General features: G+C 37.9%; 1 protein-coding gene across 6 annotated transcripts in view; it reads right to left on the bottom strand.

The window, feature by feature from the left end:
• Nucleotides 1–23983, bottom strand: part of LOC113167377 (transmembrane domain-containing protein TMIGD3-like) — a 38628-nt gene extending 14645 nt beyond the window's left edge. Inside the window, exons 1-6 of one of the 6 annotated variants that reach the window (XM_026367934.1) lie at nucleotides 23793–23983; nucleotides 21888–22235; nucleotides 7194–7304; nucleotides 6651–6761; nucleotides 5741–5781; nucleotides 3754–4175 (exon numbers count right to left, since the gene is read on the bottom strand). In XM_026367934.1, coding sequence (XP_026223719.1) covers nucleotides 4059–4175; nucleotides 5741–5781; nucleotides 6651–6761; nucleotides 7194–7304; nucleotides 21888–22235; nucleotides 23793–23970 — 906 coding nt within the window. In that variant the 5' untranslated portion in view covers nucleotides 23971–23983 and the 3' untranslated portion in view covers nucleotides 3754–4058. Of the gene's footprint in view, nucleotides 1–3753; nucleotides 4176–5740; nucleotides 5782–6650; nucleotides 6762–7193; nucleotides 7305–7697; nucleotides 8046–8859; nucleotides 9025–21887; nucleotides 22236–23792 lie in introns of those variants that run through there. The other 5 variants (XM_026367936.1, XM_026367935.1, XM_026367939.1 and 2 more) reach the window with 5 other exon arrangements.
• Nucleotides 23984–25351: the final 1368 nt, after the last annotated feature.

The following is a 25351-nucleotide window of genomic DNA, read 5'->3' as shown; positions in this document are numbered from 1 at the left end:
GCCGGGTCAGCCTGTGATCTAAATATAGAAGAAGAATGATTTTATTGAAAGATTTAAGCACCACGTGTATTCTTATTAAAACAACTGATGTGGGAGTTTCCTTGTAAGATCATACAAATGTATGCTCAATGATTTAACTTGGTGTCAACAGTTAAAAAGTCAGAGTATATTGTGACGAGCCTCTGAGTGAACAACTCTTTTATTTTTATCAGGACATCAGATAGTGACAGCAGCTCTCAGTTCAGTCTACAGTCCCGGAATTACTGAATCTCCCGCCTGTTTCTCCCGGGTCCCCTATCCCCTCTCCCCCCGGGAAGTACACCTGACGTCACTCAACTATGTACACTACAAAATAAAAGCACCAATCAAGAAAACCACACAACACATAACAGCAGCAACTGGAACAGCAGCATCAAACACCAAATAACAATGTGCTTCACCGCTGGGTCGCTACAATATGATTAGAACTGAAACGATTATATGACAAAAACTTTGTGTTAACTGTTGAAGAGGGAACAGTATTAGTCTCCATAACTGTAACTGGCTTCTGCTTGGGCCAAAATGCATAATAATGAATACATAACAATCATGTTAAGCTGAACCCTGCACTTTTAACAGTTAGTAAGTTAGTTCCTCTGACTTCAATTCAACACCCACCTCTATCATGGTTCCTATGGTTTATACTGGTGTGAAAGTAAACAACTGTGATCTAATATTGTGATAACTGTGATAACAAAATAAACCCATCCTATTGTATTTTATTTTATTTCTTTATTTATTATTTATTTTGCTATGCTGCAATTTTTAACCATTGGTTAAATCATGTCTCAACATGAGGGATGGTACATATAATATCAGGTATTTCTCTAAATTACAAAAGAAAATAGTTGTCCTAAACTATTTTTTCCTATTACATCCTAGTATTTTTATGCAAAACATAACCCTCAGAGAAACTGAAACCAAAATAGGATTATTCCCAATACAAAACACCTTTTCTAATTAAATTGCGTAAATGTGAAGGGAAGAAATTTTGTCTGATAATTTTAGATCAATTCTCAAAATGTGTAGAAGTATTTCTATGCTTAAGATCATAAAATAGAATTAACAAATCACTGTGCCTATCAACCATGGTCTGCAGGATTAGTGGAAAAATTTAATAGAATTAGAAACTAAATTGTAAACTTACATGTGACTTATCCACCTGAGCCACTGTAAAATAACTCAACCTAATGTCCTAGTGTCACTAATAGAGTTACACCATATTGTTGGAGGGTGGGGCTGAGGGATCAGTCCAACAATCTCAAGGTAAAAGTCTGACTACAAAGGGGAGTGCATTCCAACAAGGAGCACTCATCTCAAACCAGTGAAGAAACCATCAATACTTCTGGGATTTTAGGGACTCATCTCAGGACACTCTTCCAACATGGCACTCATTTAGAAGACCACCTTGATGTGGCCTAAGGTTAAAATTACTATTACTATTACTATTAACTATTACTATTATTATAGTCTTATTGTGGCAGGAGAATATAACTCCAAGAAAACATTATGCACTTGTGTTGCATGTACAGCATCAAGACCATTCTTGGTCACCTCCCCCTTCAGACTCACCGCTGTCAGTGAGCTGGAGGTTCTCAAAGGTATGCTTTTATTATTTACAACCTCTGCAGTTCCAGAGAACCAGAGTTAGAAAGCTGTGTATTTCTTAACTTTCAGATTCCCCAGGAGCTGATTTTTACTCTGCTAATTACACCTGTTTCAAAATAGCATCTTCTAATGAAACCATAAAAAACAACAACTGAGACCCAAACTCCCACCTGACTGGCAGAGATCATGTGTCTTAATCCAGCTGTTGATGACATTCCAGGTGTTATCACCAGAGGCACTGGCTCAGTTGCTACAACATCTGAATACTCTAAATCACCACTGTAACAAGCGACAGATGGAGTTTGATGACCACATGTTCATAGCTGCCATAGAGGTCTCTGGAGGTGTTCCTGATTTATAGAACGCTAAAATCCTAATTAGTGCTAGATTTAAATAATTCCTTATGTGGTGGATTTCAATTAATAAGAATGTAGACTGGATAAATGATTTAACTTCATAATTACAATACAATCAACAGTGACTCTTGAGTTTTATAAGTGATGGGTTCAAAGGAACAGCAGAGCAATTGGCTCCATCATTAGTCGTGGCAGAACCATGTTGTTAACAGAAAAAAGAAGTGTCTGTAGAGTGACACCACAGAATCTGTTCAGGTTCGGTCTCTTTTAAAATGTAAAAATGCTTTACTAAGCAACTCATACTAATCAAAACATAGTATAATAAAAGTTAATTTGTTCACTGTGATCACATATAAACATGTTCCATGTTGCAGTCCAAGTGTCTAATCTCTGCTGTTGTACAGAAAAAACACCTGTTGTTTAAAGTTTTTATGACAGCACATGGAACATGGGGTTCTTTTCCTGACCTAGTAAGCGAATGACAACAAAATAGTAGAAAACTGAATGCAGAATAATTTTGAGATCTGTTAAACAAATGATATGAGCAATAAAATAATCTGGGTTAATCCAGATTTATCAAGCTTCATGGAAGAAGTTCTTCTTTCTATAATAAATAAACCCTGTGTGCTATTTTAACCCAATCATCAAATGTTTCAGGTTTTAACCTTTTCTTTACCAGCAGCACTGAGAATCTTGAAAAGAGTTTAATATAATTCAATATATTTTTATCTCCAATCATACCTTGAACTTGAATGTCTATAAATAGATCCATCTTGATTTGCTTCCATCTTGCATCAGAATCTGAATCACACCAATTTAACAAGACTCTCAATTGTGCTGAGTTATAATTATCCTTTCAACCAGGCAGTGCCAGCCCTCACCTTGTGTTTAGTTATAGTGTCTGATAACTAATTCTGTGTCTTCTTTCTTGACAAATGAACCTTGATATAAGTTTCTGAAAATTGTTGGTTGTGTGTTCAATTCTAGAGCCAAAAGTAAGAAGAGGGATGAGATGATTCCACCTGTTTATATTACTACTGACTGAAATCAAAAACCTTTTTCACGTCCAGGCCTAATAAGACCAGTTCTACATCGTGGTATCGTAATTATATGACGAGTCCGTCTAATGGTATCATGAGATTGCCTCTGGTTTATAAAGTCTGTGGGATCTGAACTAAAATCTGTGGGAGTAGTCCTTCTTACCCTTTTAGCCAGAATGTATGTGAAGATTTCTAGGATATAAGTTCCCAAGTGGTGATTAAACAGTTGTGCTTGATTGTTACACAGTCCTGAACCTGGATCACTGTTAGTAGTTTGCATAGTGAACAAATGGTCAAAACTGATGTGGTAATCCTTGTAACAAAAAAGGATGTAACAAGTTGTGTAGACTGTACCCGGTATTAGTTTTTATCATTTTCTGCTGCTCCTGTTGTGTACTGCTAGCACTGCTTTCCAGATTTCCTTGATTCATTTACCGGGACATTCAAGATACAGCTGAAGACTCTTCACTGCTGAAAATCTGTGTGTACTGTTTAATGTTTAAAGAGTTTGATGAAAACAACAGACTGATCACCACTTTCCTCACAGTCTGTAAAGCTACATTGCTGCAGATCTCAGTGCTCAAGAATCAATCTATCACTAAATACAAAACAAAACAATAGGAACAAAATGGTAAAGACATTATCAAACGCACACACATACACATTTGAAGGCAAAGTATACCAGATGTGTGTACACCACAATAAACATCACACTGCTAGTTATCTATGTAAAACGCACACAGTAGTATCTTTACTGTGGTGTTTTAAAGTGCAGTGTAAATATACAGACAGTGGCTGAAAAACAAAAATAAAAAACCCACATATGGTCATATTAAAAGAAAATGATTTGGATTGGACAGCCCCCACCACAAAATGAGATTTTCCAGTGTGTCCTTGGTGTTAATTAGTGAGGTCCATGTCCCCTGTATTTCCCACACTGATTTGAAGTTATTTTACATGTTGGTGTTTCACTTTAACTTTGCACAGTAACAAAGTCCACACAGTATAATTGGTGTTATATCTGTGTAAGTGTAGAGTAGATTTGGTTCTGGTCCCTGGTGACTGGATCCAGGCTCTGGTAGCAGGAGTCTTCACACATGGAGACAGGTGGACAATTCTCATAGTTTAAAACCTGAAGGAGAGAATAAAGCAGGAACTTTACTGAATTGACAGCACAGCTGTTATGTAGTAGTGTTAGTGACATGTGAAAGCAGCAGCTGTCAGAGTATCGTTCATTTCAAGTACTATTTTACAGTAACTGAACCTGCTAGTCCAGAATCTTTGAGATACCTCCACCTCCTCCCCCTGTATAAAGAGGGGGTTGACAGGACTTCTAGATTTCCTGAAGTCCATCACCAGCTCCTTTGTTTTACTGATGTTCAGTTGAAGATGGTTGAGTCCACACCAGTCGACAAAACTGTCCACCACTCCACAGTACTCTGTGACATCTCTACCCTGAATACATCCTACAACTGCAGAGTCATCAGAGAACTTCTGAGGATGACAGGACTCTGAGTTGTATCTGAAGTCTGAGGTGTACAGGCTGAAGAGGAATGGAGACAGAACTGTCCCCTCTGGAGCACCTGTGCTACAGACCACAGTGTCAGACACACAGTTCTGCAGGCGCACGTACTGTAGGTGGTTAGTGAGGTAGACTATGATCCAGGAAATCAGGGGAGTGTTGACCTGCATGTTTTTTAATTTCTCTCCCAGCAGTGATGAAGCAGATGTATGATGGCGTCATCCACTCCAACTTGGGGTTGATAGGCAAACTGGAGGGGATCAAGTGAGGGTTTAACCAGAGGTCAGAGGGACTCCAGGATCCGCCTCTCAAAAGCCTTCATAATGTGTGAGGTCAGAGCCACTGGTCTGAAGTCATTGAGGACTCTGGGACGTGATGTCTTATTCACAGGAATATGGACGAAGTCCCACAGCCAACAGTTCAATATCAGGGCTGCGTACACACTCTTTGACAGTTACATGACCAGGATGGCACCACATGTTGTTAATGAGAACGGCGAGCCCCCCTCCTCTCCTCTCTCCTCCTGTCCCAGCGCACGGTGCTGAAACTGTCTATATTAACACTGGAGTCAGGAATACCATCATGCAGCCATGTCTCTGTGAAACACATCAAACTACACTCTGCAAAGATTTTGTCCATCCTCACCAGAGCTGTCAGTTCGTCCATCTTATTGTCCAGTGATCTCACATTACCCATAATCACAGAGGGGAGATGCGGTTTGAATCTTCTCACCTTCTCTCTGTGCATCACTCTTCACCGTTCTTTATTTTCTCCTTGCTGTTTTTTGCCTCCCCTGCATCCCCTCATTATCCTTATTCTGATCTCCTCAGGTATGTTTAAAGTCCCTTTTCTGTTCAGCTGTCCTCAATACTATGAGCTGTTTCTGGCTGTAAACAAAGGAGCTGGCTCCATGTGATGGAGCAGCTGTTGTACTCCAGTCTTTCAGATGAGTGAAAGTATGAATCCAAAGGTATAAACGGAGATAAAAATTCTCTCGAACAACATGATCTGAGAGGGTAGAACTTTCAAAACTAGTTACTTATCTACACAGAAGTAAAAAAACAATAAAATAAAATACAGAAAAGATGACACAAGGAAGACAACTACTGTATCGGTTGCAGCACGGCTCGAGCCTGATTGTCGTCTAAACAGAGACAGATGAGTTTTAAAGTTACCTCCATGTTGGTCTGGTCGGACATTTGCATCAAGTTCGAACCTGTGGAGCAGACAAAGTACTTTGTTTAAATAAGTTATTAAAGGTACAGATCAAGTGGAGACACAGAGGTGGTAGATGTACACAAAAAGTACTTGACTACTAGTAAAGTAGTAAAGAACTACATGCTGCAAGTTCATGTTCGAAAATGTACTTTAAGTCCAAATATACAGTTTCCATTAAGAAAAGAATTTGTCTGAGTCTCAGTCTGAGTTACTGACAAAAACAAACATTAGTGAATTTGATGATGTTGATGTTTAGTCAAGATTTGTTCCACAGGTGCCTCATGAATGAGGTTTCTGCAGAAATCTAAAATATTCAGATCTTAAACTTTAAGACTTTAATTTATGAGATTAATAGAGAAAATTATTACAAAAAAACACATTTCTAAATATGTATATAAAAAAATGATCAACATGAATTTCTTCTATTCAGAAACTGAGAACTACTGAGAGAAGTGATCAGACTTTCATTAATACAGTGTAGAAAGAATCTTTAAGTAAAAGTACAACTATCAAAGTATGTTACCAAATGTAAAAGTACACATTCTGCAGACTAACATTTATGACATTATTAAAAACTTATTATTGACTTAAACATCACGTGTTTATAATAAAGACAGAGCTTCCACATAATGTACTGACAGGTTGTTAATCTGTAATAAAACATCATAACTTTAATTATTTTTATTAATAATCTGCATCTGCAATATTACTAAACCTGACAAAGAATGGAGAGGAGTACAAAGCATAATACAAGCAAAAGTAAAAGTAAAATAAGAAATACCAAGTTAGTGAAGTATTAGTCCATCAATGTTGCACTTTAATACATTTTAGTAAATGTTAGTTTCCTTCCACCTCATGAGAACTCACCATAGGAGTCTTTTCTTTTCTTTTTGCAGAGAAACAGCAGAACAACAGTCAACAGCACTGAAACCACCACAGCCAGACAGACAACCAAAACCAGGAAGTAACCAGAGGGTGCTGACATCAAACAAACAAGTTTTGACGTTTGAAGTTCTTATTATTTAAATTGTTTAAGGATAAAACAACAAACCTAGAATGTGTGAACTGTTGAATATTTCAGAGAAAATGTAGCTGAGAACAAGAAAACACAATAAAAACAGATTTTAAAATGAGATCAAACTCTGAGAGGAAGGTGGTGGTTTAACATCTACTGTGTCTAACTATTATTGAGGATGATCATTAAAACACAGCAAGTAGAAACATGTAGAGGAGCTGTTGTAGTTAAACAGCTAATTCAGAAAAGACAAAGTAGAAAGACTTGAAATCTGTTAGTGAAAATAATCTTTGTGTTGAAAGCAGAAACTCCCAGAGTGAATGGAACCATACTGTTCATGTTTCTGTGCTGACAAACACATTTATTAAGAGAAACTACTTCAACATATAATGTACCTGAACCTGCAGGTGATTCAGTCTCAGGATGTTTGGTGGTTTCAGTGGACGCTGATGAAGATGATGTTGTTGAAGGTCGGAGAGTAAAGTTTGGTTTTAAAGTGGTTGAAGCTGTGAACAATGAAACGATCAGATACTGATACACATGGATCCTGATGACAGGGTGTTTTCTTCTAATGCTACAAACTGATAAAACTGTGGAAACATTTCTATGAAATCACTTCATTATCTGCAGTTAAACATCATTTAATTACAATAATTCTGAAGTTTATTCCAATTAATATAAAACAGTGTGTGTGCATGTGTGGAACTGTGTGAGTTTGTTGGTTTTCTACCTGACTACTGTTTGTTTTACTGGTCCCAGTGATGGAAATGTGCAGCGCTTATTCTTCAGACTAAACATATCAGGTGATTTGAAACCTGAGTATCTGTCAGGGAACAGTCAGTTTCCTCAAACCTCCAGAGACATGAAGGAACATTTTCATCACTTTCAGTAAAACTCACCTTCTGTCACCAAGAGCTCAAACTTCTCATATCCATCAGGAAGAACCGTTCTGACCAAAACACATGTGTACCATCCAGAGTCAGACGTTTTCAGCTGTGTGATGCTCACATACATGACTGTTGGCTTTTCTGGATAGAATCTTTCTTTATATTCAATACTGTATCTGTCTCTCTGAGCTCTGTCATTGGTTGTTTCAATGAGAATGTTTCCTGTTGTACATTCTTCTTTACAGAACAGCTTCCTGCTGCCAAGGAAATAAAATGAGCATCCAACTGTGATGTTTCCTCCTTCAGTTCCTGTATGGAGTTTCTCTGCATTGCTGAGACCAGTGTTTCCATCCTGCAGAGCTGTTGACAACATGAACAATCAATAGTTACCATCTTGCTGGAAGATGCTGCAGTCTGATGAGAATTCCTGTTTTACATTTCCACAGTGACACTGAGAGCTGAGCTGTTCAACTCCACTACAACAACAGTTGGATTCACAACATTATACTAAGTCATTCTACTGTTTAGTTTGATCCACTTTAACTGGGAATAGTTTGGTTAGTTTGGTTAGTTTGCTTTCCGTATTCAGACAGACTGTATGAGACATATTGAGCTTTGTTTGTTTGCTCACTGTGATTCCAGATGTTCTTTGTTTTTATTCAGTGTTTTCCTTCAGTATTAATGTCGACTGTAGAAGATAATAAAAGTTGACTTGTTCTGTATGTGAGGAGATAAATAGTTAGAAAAACAGCAGCCAATGAGCTCCAACATCTGATCTGTTTGATCTAAACTAACTGGAAATGTGGGCAGTGTTTCATGTTTCTGTTTCTGGTCACTGCCTCTTGGTGAATTGAGGTTTAGCATGTGTTGCTTAACTTAACCACAGTTCAGAGGCTGCTACCACTGTTTTACTGCTGCAGTGTTGTTCCTCTCTGACTGAGTCAAATAATAATAGATTGATTTCTTTAAAATAAGGAAATAAACAAAGTGGTTTAGCTCAGAACAAGAGAAGAAAATGAAGATGCTCTGATCTTACACCGTTTTTCAAACAGACAAAAATAGAGAGAGAGGCTGACGTGAGTGATTAAACAGGTTAGAACTGTGAAATTGATCAAATCTAAATAAAGGTAGAAAATATAAAGTAAGGTTGGAAGAAGAGAGAGAAAATACTCACTGAGGAGGAAGCAGATTAAAATGGGATACATGTTCATGTTGACTCTCTGATGGTTTAATGCTGCCTCTCTTCCTTCTTCACTGTCAAACCAGGAACTTGTCACTTCTCTATAAGACACAGTCCCTCCTTCAAACACACCCACTCTACTCAACCCCACCATCTGCTCATCTACACCCATGAATCTGAAATTAAATCATTAGTAGATTGATGTGCAGACCAGTCTCTGTTCTCTATAACCCTGACCATACTGACCTGATCCTGGTTTAGAAAACAACAATACTTCTATTAATACTGTTATTCTGTTATTTATACGACTTTCTGCACACTGAGAGAAATAAGCAATAGATTCACTGAACTCTTAATTCTTCTGTTTGTCTGCTGAGAATTGCACCTCCTACTCCGAACCTGATACCAACCTTGCCCTAAGCTTAACCACCACAGGAGGACACTGCATGAAACCCAAGTTAAGGTGATAGAAAAACATGTGCATGCAATTATCTGCAGTAGATAGAACTCAACATTACATCCTCCATTACTGTTTCCTCATCATTAAGCCTCTGCACCTCTATCCCATGTTAAGGAACATTTAGATCATTCTACAAAGTAAAGTTTAAAATGTGAATCGATCTTAGTGAGAGCTGACAGGACAGGATTAAAAAAGAAAAGTCTGGATTTAAAGTGGATAAAGTTTTAAACAACAAAAAAACAAACAATACAAAGAAATCCTGATGAATCTGCTTCTCTGAGCTCTTTTTGTATTAGTTTAATTCAATTGTTTATTTATTATATGATTATTTTTTACTTCTTGATTGTTGCTCAAAGTCCAAAGACTGTAGATATTTATCCTATATCTTCTCTGAGGGGCAAGAATTATGGAGAGAGGAGAAAAGACACATTGGACTGTCATTTGTGAATCGATCTTAGTGAGAGCTGACAGGACAGGATTAAAAAAGAAAAGTCTGGATTTAAAGTGGATAAAGTTTTAAACAACAAAATAAAACAAGAAAAAAACAATACAAAGAAATCCTGATGAATCTGCTTCTCTGAGCTCTTTTTGTATCAGTTTAATTCAATTGTTTATTTATTATTTGATTATTTTTCACTTATTAAATGTTGATCATAGTCAAAGACTGTAGATATTTATCCTATATCTTCTCTCAGGGGCAAGAATTTTGGAGAGAGGAGAAAAGACCCATTGGACTGTCATTTGTTGAAGCTCAGCCTCAGACACAACTCTTCATTGGAAACTTGGTCCTGATTGGACGCTACAGCTGATCAGACTCATCTCAAACTGCATCACAACACCAGCACAGTTTTCTACCAAAGTATATGTATATCAAGTTTTATTTGATTTGTTTTCAGATGAACACAGTCATGGATCTGTGGGTCTTAGTGGCAGAAGAACCACCAACAGCTCTCAATGACTGTAGTTTTTCTCAATCTTCTACCCAATCTGACCAGTCAGGACACATCTAGCTGTCAGCATTTAACCACTGGCTGTCTAGGTGCTGTCCCACAAACAAAATGGATTACGTAAATCGTATGTCCGTCTGATTAAGTCATATGAATAATTATGTTCCTAGAAGAACAGGTCAGGGTGGAGGAGTACCAGCAATCTTCCACTCAAACTTATTAATCAAACTGCCTCTGACTACTTCCTGGATCTGGATTCTAGCTCCGATATTTATTCAGATGAAATCTTTGGTCTGGACTGTGTTTTTGCATATTTAGATAACGATTGCAGATTGCTATCTGGATTTCCATGTGTGTGGTGGCTGGATTGAGGCTCTGGTTGGTGGACTCATCACAAGAAATGACACACAGCCTAAATACAATAGTTGTAGTATAGTGAAAGCAGGAGTTGTTGATGACCAATACATGCTGTGTTGTATCTGTTCATGGGTTTGATGAAAGCAGTAATACTGACCATAAACAATGAAGTTAAAACTGTAAAATCAAAACAATGAGCTGTGTAGAGCTGATGGAAACTAGAGAGTGACCTAGTCGTTTAGCATAGCAATTTTATCCTGCTACAGTATTAATAAAAACACACAGTTACACAATGTTTGTCTGGTTTAGAGTTTCAGATGATTGACACTGGGAGAAAAACTCACATTATTCAATACAATTGTACAAGGGTGTGTACAGAATATAACGTCAGGTGTGTTTTCTTAATTTTGCTGTTATAATTTAGTGTTACCTGGCTGTATTCATGTATTATACCAGATCTAATTCACACCAGATGTCACAAGTAGGTGCGTGGACCCAAAAGCACAAGCTGAGGCAGGCTGGAGAGCAAGTGTCTTTTATTCAGCAGGTGGTAGATATATAAACAAAGAGATGAACGGAGTAAACTAAGGACGCTGCACTAACCAGCAGGAGTGTAAGAAAACCAAAATACAATAACTGAATAACTGCACTGGCAGGGGAAAAGTCCAAAAACAGGATAATAACTAAAATCGGCTGCTCTAGCGGGCAGGTAGACAGACATACATACAGTCCAGAGTTAACGGTTCAGAGAATCTTTTCAGTTGAGCTGGTTTCAGGCAGACAGGTGTGGTCTTTCCAGAGAAGGTGACGAACTGACAGGGGAGCAGAGTTGTGGAGTGGGTTATATAGCAATGGGGCAGAGACAATGACACAGGTGAACCAGATGAGTGTTAACAAGGTGCCTGGAGGTTGAGGAGCATAAACATGCAGGATATCTGAAATGAGAAAGGGACCATAAATGAGTACAGACAGGAATGGCAGAAAACAGAATGTGCAGAAACGGTGACACCAGAGGCAGCTGATCTGGACTGTTTGCTGACTGAGGACATTTACAGCTAAAAGTAAAACAGCAGTAAGTGGAGTTTTATCATATCACAATTATCTTTATGTTTACAAGAGAAAGTCTTAATTATTTAAAATTTCTGTAACAAACTTCTCAGAACCACCGCTAAGACTAATAAGGAAGTGTTTTATTTTCTTTTGCGCAAGAGAACATGAATACGTCAGAGTACAGCTGTGAGGGTGTAGAACAGTCATTGTACCCACACTGACCTCTGTCCACCTCAACATTAATATGGAACAAATGGTGTTTGTATGGTGGCTTATTGGTGCACATTATTGAAATATAATTGTTGATGCATTATGTTGATCACTTTAATCCTGCAGCTGTTAAAAGTAGATATTATATAAATATCTGCTGAGCAGTTTGTAAATTTATCTTCTCAGGTCTAAAAGTCTTAATCTTCACCAATAATTCATTCTAATTTATAATTTTCTAGTTTCTCTCAGCTTCATAATTGCTTGTTTTTCACTCATAGACAGCTCTCTGGTTTTCATGTTTGATACACCTCTTAACTATAAATACAATGTGAACAGGCAAAACCCAAATCTGAAACTGAGCGTAGAAATTCAGTGCTATTTATTGTTTGAATAATTAATGTAATAGGAAACAGCTGTCAGTCACATGTTCCAGGTTTAAACAAAAGATGTTATCTTCTAAGCTGTCAATCTCATCGATACATAAACACCTGAAAGTAAAAGCTGAAATGTTGATCTTTTGTCTTATATTCACGTTTTGATTTCAAACTAAAATGTTTTACCCTTGTATATACTTGTAAGTCACTTTGGATAAAAGTGTCTGCTAAATGTAAAATGTACTTTTGGAGGAGAGTGTACGATAATGCACCTGTGAGGGGGGCTTTACAACAGAATATACTGTTAAATAACACTTCATCATCAAATATTCAATATTGTGTATCTTTATACATTCATTGAATCAAACAAATAGTAAAATTAGCTCAACATTTAAATTCTGACATGAAAACTAAAATAAAATAAAACAAATAGTTTTTGTTATATACAATTAATCAACAATGAATCAAGTCTTATACATTCCGCTGTATCTTTGTGTATGTGATTGTGTATATACAGACACAGTACATGTGAAAGTAGAGAAAGACCACCATCTAGTGGCAGCGTTTAAATTTCTAAGTGACCCCAACAGTAGTGTGTATATGCCAAACATCAATTTACTCTCTTTGTGAATCAGTACATACAGTCTTTAGATCTTTAACTTAGATCTTTAACTAACTTTACACAAAAGTTTCCTGTGTGCTAGAAATGAAACAAAGAAAAGCTTTGTAGAGGTATGACACCAACACTCCTGTGCAACAGATGAATTGAATCAGAAGTCTCAAGTTTGACAATGAGTTTGAAAGAACAAAAAAAGAACAAAAACGCAAAACCAGCACTGGCAAAATGTGTTTGTGCTTCTTTCATTAATCTTTACATGTATGTTAAAAGTGTTAATGGTAAAACTTTCTTCCTCCTCATTTTAGATAAATGGCAGCCATACAAAAAAATGGAATATGTAAAATGTTTGGGTCTATTAATTAATATTCCCTCTCTGATCATTTCTGTGTGTGTTTCAGTTTTTATCCTCTGCACATGTTCTGTCCCCAGACAGCGTTACTGTTACGATTCCTCTCTCTGCCCCTGTCTGTTATGTTTGGTTCTGTGTCTCACCCTCCTGCCACACCTACATATGGACTTCCTCTTCCCCCACTCTCCACACATTGGACTAATTACTGACTCATTTCACCTGGTCATCCCTCTGATTTATAAGCACCCCTCAGTCCTCAGTTGAATTGCTGGTTTGTTGCTTCTTTCATGCTCACTCATTGACTGTCCTTCATGCTCATGTCATTCATGCTGCACACTACTCCTAAATCTGGTCAGTTTGTTTGTTCGTTTGTCCGTGAGGTCCCTGTCTGTTTTTGTTAGTCACTTTGAATTGTTTGGTCTGTGTTCACGCAGTGTTTTTTGAGTTGATACTTTGTACTGTTGGTTTGTCCATCTGTTAATGTTCTCCTGCCTTGTGCAGTGATTTTTGTTTGTTACTTTGTACGTTTAGTTTATCAGTTGGTTTTTGTCCGCGTTAGTGCGTAGGTTTTTAGTTGCTACTTTATGTCAGATTATGCTTTGTTGGTATTTGTCCACCGTGTGTTCGGGTCTTTTAGTTGATACTTTGTTGGTGTTCTTAGTTCCTTGTGTCCCCTGCCCTTTTTGTTAATAAATATATATTTTTGTTCTTACTCATTCGTCCCGTTAGTCTGTTCGTAACAGTTACAGACAGTGACTGTGTTAACAAGCTCCTCTCTGATTGGTCCAGTCTGTAGATTAACTTCCAGTCTAGCAGATAAAAATCAAGTGATAACGGTGTTTTAATCTTTTTCCTGTTTCCTGATCTGCTTTGTGATGTTCACTCATCAAAACCTCATGAAGACCTGTTGCATCCAAATGTTACTCAACACTATGAGAATCTTTGGTTTGACTTTAACAAAACCACTAATGTGACATGACTAAATAACTTAAAAGCAGTAAGCTGAGATCTTCCTGTGTTACTTTACTTTCACAGATACATTCTGTGGAGCTTGAAATAAAAAGAAAATCTGATACTTGTCTAAATTACAAAAGCTTGGATCTGAGGAAACACCTTTTTTTTCATTTAATATGTTTCTTAGTTTTTTGTTTGTTTTTTTGTTTTTTTTGTAAAACATTGTAGAAACAGTGAAGATGACTTGTATTGAATGAGATCAGACCAAAGTAAGTTAAAATGTTTAGATTCTTTGCAGCTGAAAAGATGTGAGAACAGTTGAACACAGTTTCAGGATTCTCTGAACCAAGTTCATGAGTTTGTCACATGGAAAAGTGATACTACACTGAAGGAGTTTCCTTTTCTAAACTCTGCATCCAACTCATCCCAAAGTTGGCAGACGAAGTCATGTAATGCAGCATCTATCACACTATTTCTTAGACAAACAGTCTGAAAGTGTTTTATGTCATTGTCCTGTACTGTACAGTCCCTGTGACAGTACTGTAGTATTCTGTGAGTAGGAACTGTAATATAGTATTCTGTCAGTAGTAACATTACTACAGCAAAGCTGATATTATGTATGGATCAAAACAATTATTCCAACATCACTTTACAAACTCTCAGAAAACTGAGACAGTGATTCTGTCTAGAATAACTTCACTCTTATTAATAACACAGGGTTGCTGTGTTGTCCCAGCAGAACCATCAGGGCCTGTTTATGTCTGTGTGGATCAAGGAGATTCTGTAGCAACAGCTGAAAACGGTTGATGTGCACCATGATATAACAATGTTACATAGACATGTTACTTTAACACTGTCCAACCTACTAATCACATTAATATAACATTAAATGTTCCACATGACGTCTCTATGACATCCTGACTGTCCTGCTGTGTAATTGTGAGGCAAGGAAAAACACGTAGCACTGCAAGTTTTCTTGGGCGGTGATTGGACCGAGCCTGAGGAGGGACTGTGTGACGTCAGACCCTAGTCTATGTCAACAAGGGGGAGAATTCTCAATGGACTATTCTGAGAGAGGGTTGGACTAAACAGGAAAATGTGAAAAAGGAGGAAGTGCACTTCTAACACACCTGGTGTGTGTCTACATAGGGGGTGTCAAACTCAAATTTGCAGTGGGTCAAAATTAAAAACTGAGACGAAGTCGCGGGCCAAACTCAATATATATTGAAATATTTACTGCAATTGTACATGTTTTCCCATCTCTCCAGATATGTAATGTAAAACCTTTTCATATAAAAACAACCTTTAGTTTTGTATAAACATTGAATCTGGAGCAAGCAAAGCTTAATATTATAAACAAATGAGAAATTTAATTTGACATAAAACACATCAGTGGCCTTTTTTCTTATTTAAATGAATAAAATAAATTATTATGTCTCTATCTGTAGTCTTTTGAGTTCCTTTTTATTGAAAATATATATAATTAATCAAATATAATGGCCTGCGAGAGTTTGAGTTTGACACCTCTGGTGTACATTCACCCTAGAGTCATGTAAATGTACCGAAATGTCCAAAAAGTGGATCTTGTGTAAAAGAGGAGCTTTAAAATAGGAACCACAAAACTTTGCCTCTTAGTGATGTGTTACAACCTGTCAATAATTACCCCCATAGCTTTTAGACACTTTTCTGGTCATTCACATCTATGGACAATTTAGAGTCACTGACTCTAACTTTTGGACTGTGGGATGAACCTGGAGAAAACCCACACAGGCACTGAGAGTAGAGGTCTTAAAGAGTCCTCTCAGTTCTATGGACCCTAGACACAACAGATTCAGTTTTTGTCCAAATTCGTTTCAGTCTAATCGGTTCAGGTCTTATTTAACTCTCTTAGATCTTGGGTTAGGTCTCAAATCGATTTAAATCAGTGCTTCTCAATTATTTTCTGTTATGACCCCCCTAGGAAGAAAAAAAACATTTTGCGCCCCCCCACAACTATAAATAGTATAATTTGCCTATAAAATTGTTAGAAATACACTTTATCCTTATTTACATTAAAGAAACAAGAAAGAAAGAAAGAAATATAGATCAACTTACAACAAAGAATAACTTTAAAAAACTATGTTAATAGTCTGTAAGAGAAAAAATTTAAAGTGCAACAATTTGCTTGAAATAATAAAGAAATTAAATCCTTAATTGAACTATAAACATTTTTTGACCAACTTCAACCATTTGATACTGAAAAATAAAATTAAATAAACTCAATAAATAATAATAAATTCAAACTGATCAGCAACATTAACTCAGGAGCACAATATATTAAACACTTTAACCTACAAAACAAAAATGACTAAAACACTTTCTTTTATCAAAATAAGGAAGTCAGGATTAAAGGCTACAATAAGCACGTTTTGCAGTGCACAGCTTTTCAAGGCGGGGTTTGAAGCAGGATACAGCAACTCTCAGCTCCTGCTCAATGTTGTCATATCTTTGTTGTCTCATATGTCGTCATATTTCCTCATCTTAGCTTTCGGGTGACTTTCGTTTGTCTCATTATCTCTGTCTCTGTCCGCCTTTCTTTTCATCCCTGTTCAATATTTTTTCATGGTGTCTCTTTAAGGTTTGTTCACTACACTTCAAACCTCCCGCTCTGTGCAGTACGTGCGTATACGGTGCAATAACACCATAGATGTAATACTCTCTGCGCACACTCTGACAATGAGAGCGCCACTGCCTTCTACTGTGCTGGATGTGCAACTACACTATATTCCAGTACGGCAAAGAAGCATGTTTCCTGCCCCCACCCCCGCACCCCCAGCATCTGCAACTTGAGAAAAGTTTATCCCATTCAAATAAATTATGGTGTCTTCAATTCTAGATCCAAAAGTAAGAAGATGGATAAGTTTTCACCAGTTTAAATCACTCTTGATGTTTTTAGTAAGAGAAAGAGAATTCCTGTAAAATAATCAAAAACACCAAGATAATTTCTTAATTGTAAGTCCCATTTTATTTTATAACTTGCAGCCACATCCTGGCAGGAGTTATAATTAAAACAAAGCGCTTGTGTTTTTTATAGGTTCATGTTCTAACCACACAAACAGATGTTGAAGAGAGCCAGAGAGGTCTGGGCTAGACAATTACACTATTTCCATTATTTGCAGATGTCATCTGCAAATAATTAAAGTTTATGAGTCTTATCCAGTAGGTTTATATCTACTATAAGTTAATTCCGAATTATTCCCTGGCTTAGTGGCTCAATGAAAATTGTGATTAATGAGAGACTAAATAGAAAACCATGTTGTGTTCCTCTGTCCAAAGTAAATTTGACAATGCTAATTGCTCATGCTAATCTTAATCATGGTGCTAGTTTTTTTTTATGATGACACTGAATTGTTTTTGTTTTTTTTTTTAGTGTTTATATTAAAATGCCTAGTTGATGCAATCAAAAGCCTTTTTTTAATGTCCAGGCCTAATAAGACCAGTTCTACATCTTGGTTTTGTAATTATATGAAGAGTCTGTCTAATTCAGGGGTCACTAACAACGCGGACCGCGGTCTGGATCCGGACCCAGAAGCTGTCCCATACGGACCCGGAGCTACAGACCAAACCGAAAGTTATGATTCCAAATCTAGTGGGGCACCTTAATTTTAAACGGCGCAGCTATTGCAATCTTTACGGTAGTTATTTAGTGGCCGTGAGAATTCATTGGCCAATTGAATGCGAGTTAAGTAATCCCACGTGACTTCACTTAGCCAATCGATTCTGTGGATCACAGGCGGGAAAATTAGCGACTCAGCAGTATATGAGAGAAAGTTCGAGGTTGGAAAGGAATTAATAAAGAAAGACGGTGATAATAGAGAGACAGAGAGGAGAGAGACAGACGACAGAGAGGAGAGAGAGACAGACGACAGAGAGGAGAGAGATACAGACGACAGAGAGGAGAGAGACAGAAGACAGAGAGGAGAGAGACAGACGACAGAGAGGAGAGAGAGACAGACGACAGAGAGGAGAGAGAGACAGACGACAGAGAGGAGAGAGATACAGACGACAGAGAGGAGAGAGACAGAAGACAGAGAGGAGAGAGACAGACGACAGAGAGGAGAGAGAGACAGACGACAGAGAGGAGAGAGAGACAGACGACAGAGAGGAGAGAGAGACAGACGACAGAGAGGAGAGAGAGACAGACGACAGAGAGGAGAGAGAGACAGACGACAGAGAGGAGAGAGACAGACGACAGAGAGGAGAGAGATACAGACGACAGAGAGGAGAGAGAGACAGACGACAGAGAGGAGAGAGACAGACGACAGAGAGGAGAGATACAGACGACAGAGAGGAGAGAGAGACAGACGACAGAGAGGAGAGAGAGACAGACGACAGAGAGGAGAGATACAGACGACAGAGAGGAGAGAGACAGACGACAGAGAGGAGAGATACAGACGACAGAGAGGAGAGAGATACAGACGACAGAGAGGAGAGAGACAGACGACAGAGAGGAGAGAGATACAGACGACAGAGAGGAGAGAGACAGACGACAGAGAGGAGAGAGATACAGACGACAGAGAGGAGAGAGACAGACGACAGAGGAGAGAGACAGACGACAGAGAGGAGAGAGACAGACGACAGAGAGGAGAGAGACAGACGACAGAGAGGAGAGAGACAGACGACAGAGGAGAGAGACAGACGACAGAGGAGAGAGACAGACGACAGAGAGGAGAGAGACAGACGACAGAGAGGAGAGAGACAGACGACAGATCACAGATTGCATCTTTCACCACTATGGTCTACAAGCAGTTGGATGAAGGCAGCAGGAAAACGTGGTCAGTTATTTGTTGAAATAAATACTAACCAGTTATGTATTATTATGGTTAATAGACCACAGTGTTACTCCAACTCTAACTATATCCATTAACTCCTTCCTGCTACACAGCTGCACATACTGTAGTATCAATCTTAGTTGTGTTTCTCCTCCAGCTTCTCATCATCTACACGTTGCTGCAGGAAACTGAATCTGTGCCTGTAATAGTTTGTCCGTTTGAACATTCAAGATTCAAGAATTAAAAAAACTTTATTAATTACCAGAGAGAAATTGTTTTGCCCACGTTACAACAAAAAGAAAGGGAACTACAACCAGAAAAGGTCCACATAAACACAAATACAGAATAACATCAATACAGAAAACTCAACTGAAATTGTAAGTTCCCCCACCACTTACAGAGGGGGGAGGAATTGTAAAGATGGACAGTTAGAAAGGATCTCCTGTGGCGTTCTGTGGAGTACTTGATGTTGATCAGTCTTTAGTTGAATGTGCCCCTCTAACCAGCCAACACACTGTGATCATGTTGTACTTGACTCACATCAAATGTGTTTTAAGAGCAAATCATTTCTAAATATTGCAAAAGCAGCAAAAACAAATGATGGTTCATTCACCAATAATGTAAAATACAAAGTGCGCAGTGCCTGAAAAACTACAAAAAAATAAGTAATTAGAAGGGCCCAGTCCCCTGTATTTCCCACACTGACTTCAAGTTATTTATTGTGTTGGTGTTTCACTTTAAATTTGCACAGTAACAAAGTCCACACAGTATAATTGGTGTTATATCTGTGTAAGTGTAGAGTAGATTTGGTTCTGGTCCCTGGTGGCTGGATCCAGGCTCTGGTAGCAGGAGTCTTCACACATGGAGACAGGTGGACAATTCTCATAGTTTGAAACCTGAAGGAGAGAATAAAGCAGGAACTTTACTGAAATGACAGCACAGCTGTTATGTAGTAGTGTTAGTGACATGTGAAAGCAGCAGCTGTCAGAGTACCGTTCATTTCAAGTACTATTTTACAGTAACTGGACCTGCTAGTCCAGAATCTTAGAAATAATGGCTGGTTAGTGTAGTGGTAACATCACTGCCTCCCATGTGGGAGACTGGGGTTCAAAACCCAGCTGATAACCTACCTCCAGTAGGGGTCCTTAGGTAAGAGCTGCTCTTGCTTACCCTTGTACCCTACTTGGAAGTTGCTTTTGATAAAAGCGTCTGCTAAATGTAACCACGACCAGGAGTTTGATCTCTCAACTATTTGACAAACAATATCTGGTTCTTTAATGTTTCAGCTAGTCTCTGTTTGTTTACGTACAGTTTGTCAGAGCTTCTCATGTTAAAACTGCTGTCTGCTGCATCTTGTCATGGGTTAATGAGAGTGTTGATACTGAACCTGATCAGAATAACACACCTGCTAACATATGTGTTCAGTCAGAATAGGACTTTTTAGATATGTCCAGAGTGATTTAATCTGCAGCTAATATAAAAATAGTTTGTTTGCTTGTTTTTTTTACTCAGAAAATTCAGTTCATACTTGAAAACGACCAAGGTGCTTGGTGTTGTGGGAACAATGTTTTCATTTCTGTTTTTCTTTCTAATGATGCAGTGATCTCAAACACTAAGACTCAGTTCCTTCACAAATTAAACTGAAGATGAAAACATTTACTTTTAACATTGGTTAAAAGCTGTAACCACACTTCTTTAACTTTCTTTATTTACAGTGCAGTAGCAGCCATCTTAAAAGCCGACAATCAGAGTAAACAGAGACAGTTGAGCTTTAAAGTTACCTCCATGTTGGTCTGGGACATTTGCATCGTGTTCGAACCTGTGGAGCAGACAAAGTACTTTGTTTAAATAAGTTATTAAAGCTGAAGATCAAGTGGAGACAAAGAGGTGATAGATGTACACAAAACGTACTGGACTAACTAACATGTTACTAACATTTATGAGATTATTAGATACGTATTATTTCCAGTTTCCACATGATGTACTGACAGGTTGTTAATCTGTAATTTCACATCATAACTTACAAATCTTTTGTATTAACAATCTGCATCTTCAATATTACTAAACGTGACAGAGAATGGAGTGGAGTACAAAGTATAGTACAAGCAAAAGTAAAATGAAAATAAGAAATACCAAGTTAGTGAAGTATTAGTCCATCAATGTTGCACTTTAATACATTTTAGTAAATGTAGTTAGTTTCCTTCCACCTCATGAGAACTCACCATAAGAGTCTTTTCTTTTCTTTTTGCAGAGAAACAGCAGAACAACAGTCAACAGCACTGAAACCACCACAGGCAGACAGACAACCAAAACCAGGAAGTAACCAGAGGGTGCTGACATCAAACAAACGCGTTTTTTGACAAGTTCTTATTATTTGAATTGTTTAAGGATAAAACAACAAACCTAGAATGTGTGAACTGTTGAATATTTCAGAGAAAATGTAGCTGAGAACAAGAAAACACAATAAAAACAGATTTTAAAATGAGATCAAACTCTGAGAGGAAGGTGGTGGTTTAACATCTACTGTGTCTAATTATTATTGAGGATGATCATTAAAACACAGCAAGTAGAAACATGTAGAGGAGCTGTTGTAGTTAAACAACTAATTCAGAAAAGACAAAGTAGAAAGACTTGAAATCTGTTAGTGAAAATAATCTTTGTGTTGAAAGCAGAAACTCCCAGAGTGAATGGAACCATACTGTTCATGTTTCTGTGCTGACAAACACAGTTTGTCTGTTTTACTGGTCCCAGTGATGGAAATGTGCAGCACTTATTTTTTAGACTAAACATATCAGGTGATTTGAAACCTGAGTATCTGTCAGGGAACAGTCAGTTTCCTCAAACCTCCAGAGACATGAAGGAACATTTTCATCACTTTCAGTAAAACTCACCTTCTGTCACCAAGAGCTCAAACTTCTCATATCCATCAGGACCAAACGTTCTGTCCAAACCACATGTGTACCATCCAGAGTCAGACTTTTTCAGCTGTGTGATGCTCACATACATGACTGTAGAAGTTCTTGGATAGAATCCTTCTTCATATTCAATACTGTATCCGTCTCTCTGAGCTCTGTCATTGGTTGTTTCAATGAGAATGTTTCCTGTTGTACATTCTTCTTTACAGAACAGCTTCCTGCGGCCAGGGAAATAAAATGTACACATAACTGTGATGTTTCCTCCTTCAATTCCTGTATGGAGTTTCTCTGAATTGATGAGACCAGTGTTTCCATCCTGCAGAGCTGTTGACAACATGAACAATCAATAGTTACCATCTTGCTGGAAGATGCTGCAGTCTGATGAGAATTCCTGTTTTACATTTCCACAGTGACACTGAGAGCTGAGCTGTTCAACTCCACTACAACAACAGTTGGATTCACAACATTATACTAAGTCATTCTACATTTTAGTTTGATCCACTTTAACTGGGAATAGTTTGGTTTCACTTCACTCCTTCAGTCTGACACTGTGATCATGTTGGTCCAGTTCTATCTACAGCTTTATTAGTTTATACCAGTAAACAACAAATGACACATCTGTCTTCAAACACAGAACAGATGCTGACAGCAGTTTACTTCATGTTTCTATAGTAATATATGATATAAAAAAATAAATAAATAAACTTTTCCTGCAAGTTGACTTTCATCTAAAGTTGTCACCTCCCTCTAAATATTTCTCTAGTAGTAGTAGTAATTTTAACATTAGTTTATTAACTACAATCTTGTATTGGAGCAACCTTTAACAGCAGTGAAGCTTTTTCCCGTCACTACTGTAAAGTATCCAGCTCTCATGCAGTTTGTTGTATTTAGCATCAAATGAAACATGGAGAGAAAGAGGAAACCTGAGGTGTGAGGTGCAGAACAGGAACAGCAGTTAAAGAATAAGATTTTGCTGGGTGACATCACAGAGTCTGCAAAAATAACTGGTTTATTTAAGGAGCTGCTGGGACTATTGATTTTTATCACTGTGTCTGTCACTGATTGATTTTCCATCTTTCTCTCAGCTTCACAATTGCTTGTGTTTCACTCATAGACAGCTCTCTGGTTTTCATGTTGGTTACACATCATTTATAGCATCAATATAAATGCAGTCTGAACAGACAAAATCCAAATCTGAAACTGAGAGCAGACATTCAGTGTTTTCAGTCTACAGCGGAAATAAAGGAACTGTTCCAATACTTTTGGAGGAGATTGTATGAGACATATTGAGCTTTATTTCTTTGCTCACTGTGATTCCATATGTCCTTTGTTTTTAGTGTTTTTTTAGTGAAAAACAGTGTTTTTTTTTCAGTATTAATGTCGACTGTAGAAAATAATAAAAGTTGACTTGTTCTGTATGTGAGGAGATAAATAGTTAGAAAAACAGCAGCCAATGAGCTCCAACATCTGATCTGATTGATCTAAACTAACTGGAAATGTGGGCAGTGTTCCATGTTCCTGTTTCTGGTCACTGCCTTTTGGTGAATTGAGGTTTAGCATGTGTTGCTTAACTTAACCACAGTTCAGAGGCTGCTACCACTGTTTTACTGCTGCAGTGTTGTTCCTCTCTGACTGAGTCAAATAATAATAGATTGATTTCTTTAAAATAAGGAAATAAACAAAGTGGTTTAGCTCAGAACAAGAGAAGAAAATCAAGATGCTCTGATCTTACACTGTTTTTTACACATGTTAAAAACAGACAAATATAGAGAGAGAGGCTGACGTGAGTGATTAAACAGATTAGAACTGTGAAATTGATCAAATCTAAATAAAGGTAGAAAATATAAAGTAAGGTTGGAGGAAGAGAGAGAAAATACTCACTGAGGAGGAAGCAGATTAAAATGGGATACATGTTCATGTTGACTCTCTGATGGTTTAATGCTGCCTCTCTTCCTTCTTCACTGTCAAACCAGGAACTTGTCACTTCTCTATAAGACACAGTCCCTCCTTCAAATACACCCACTCTACTCAACCCCACCATCTGCTCATCTACACCCATGAATCCCACTTTAACACAGTAGTTTTAATGTTACAACAAGGAACAGAGACACTGCTACAACAAGTAAAGTATTAAATCATTAGTACATTGATGTGCACACCAGTCTCTGTTCTATAACCCTGACCATACTGACCTGATCCTGGTTTAGAAAACAATACTTATATTAATACTGTTATTCTGTTATTAATACGACTTTCTGCACACTGAGAGAAAATAAGCAACAGATTCACCGAACTCTTAATTCACCCTAAACTTTTACTATTGATATTGATGAGACATGAACTGATGTGACTTGATTTGACAAAGGGTTAGAAAATGTCAATCTCTTATTTCTATAAATTTAATTCATCTTTACAGAGCATTATGAGAACAGGAGCAAGTGAAAGTCCTTCCATCTTTTCGTCTACATGCCACGTTACTGTATATGATTTAGTGGCAGTGAAAAGCTGCTGTGGGATCCCAATAAATACTTTTAACAATTCAATTGTTGAAGCTTTAGCAAGTGTCCAGACATGTTTTAAAAATCTAAGTGGAGTTTGTTCTTTTTACACTGTGTGCACAATTATTAGGCAAGTGTTTATTTTGATCATATCATTGTTTTATCCATAATTTCCAACTCCAAGCTGTATACATTTGAATGCTTATTGGAGGGAGGGTGTGGCCTAAGAAGATCAACACCTTATATCCAGGTGTGCAAAATTACAAAGAAAGATTCTTCTCCTCAGGAAAAATGGGTGAAAAAGAGATTTAACTGACTCTGAAAAGTCAAAAATTATAAAACGTTTTTCACAGGGATCCAGCACTCCTGAAATATCTAAGATATTGGAGCGTGATCACAAAACCATTAAACGTTTTGTAGCAAATAGTCAACAGGGTCGCAAGAAACATGTCAAGAAGAAAAGACACAAATTAACCACCACCAAGATTTGAGAAGAATCAAACATGAAGCTACCAGGAAGCCATTAACTGGAGAGATTCAGACGACAGAGAGGAGAGAGATACAGACGACAGAGAGGAGAGAGACAGACGACAGAGAGGAGAGAGAGACAGACGACGGAGAGGAGAGATACAGACGACGGAGAGGAGAGATACAGACGACAGAGAGGCGAGAGACAGACGACAGAGGAGAGAGAGACAGACGACAGAGAGGAGAGAGAGACGACGAAGACGAGGAGAGAGAGAGACAGACGACAGAGAGGAGAGATACAGATGACAGAGAGGAGAGAGAGACAGACGACAGAGAGGAGAGATACAGATGACAGAGAGGAGAGAGAGACAGACGACAGAGAGGAGAGAGCGACAGACGAAGGAGGAGAGGACAGGACGACAGAGAGGAGAGATACAGATGACAGAGAGAGAGAGAGACAGACGACAGAGAGAG

This window comes from Anabas testudineus, chromosome 7, assembly GCF_900324465.2.
Source record: "Anabas testudineus chromosome 7, fAnaTes1.2, whole genome shotgun sequence".
Taxonomy (NCBI): Eukaryota; Metazoa; Chordata; class Actinopteri; order Anabantiformes; family Anabantidae; genus Anabas; species Anabas testudineus.
The sequence above is the reverse complement of the archived record's forward strand: the minus strand, read 5'-3'. Positions and strand labels throughout refer to the sequence as shown.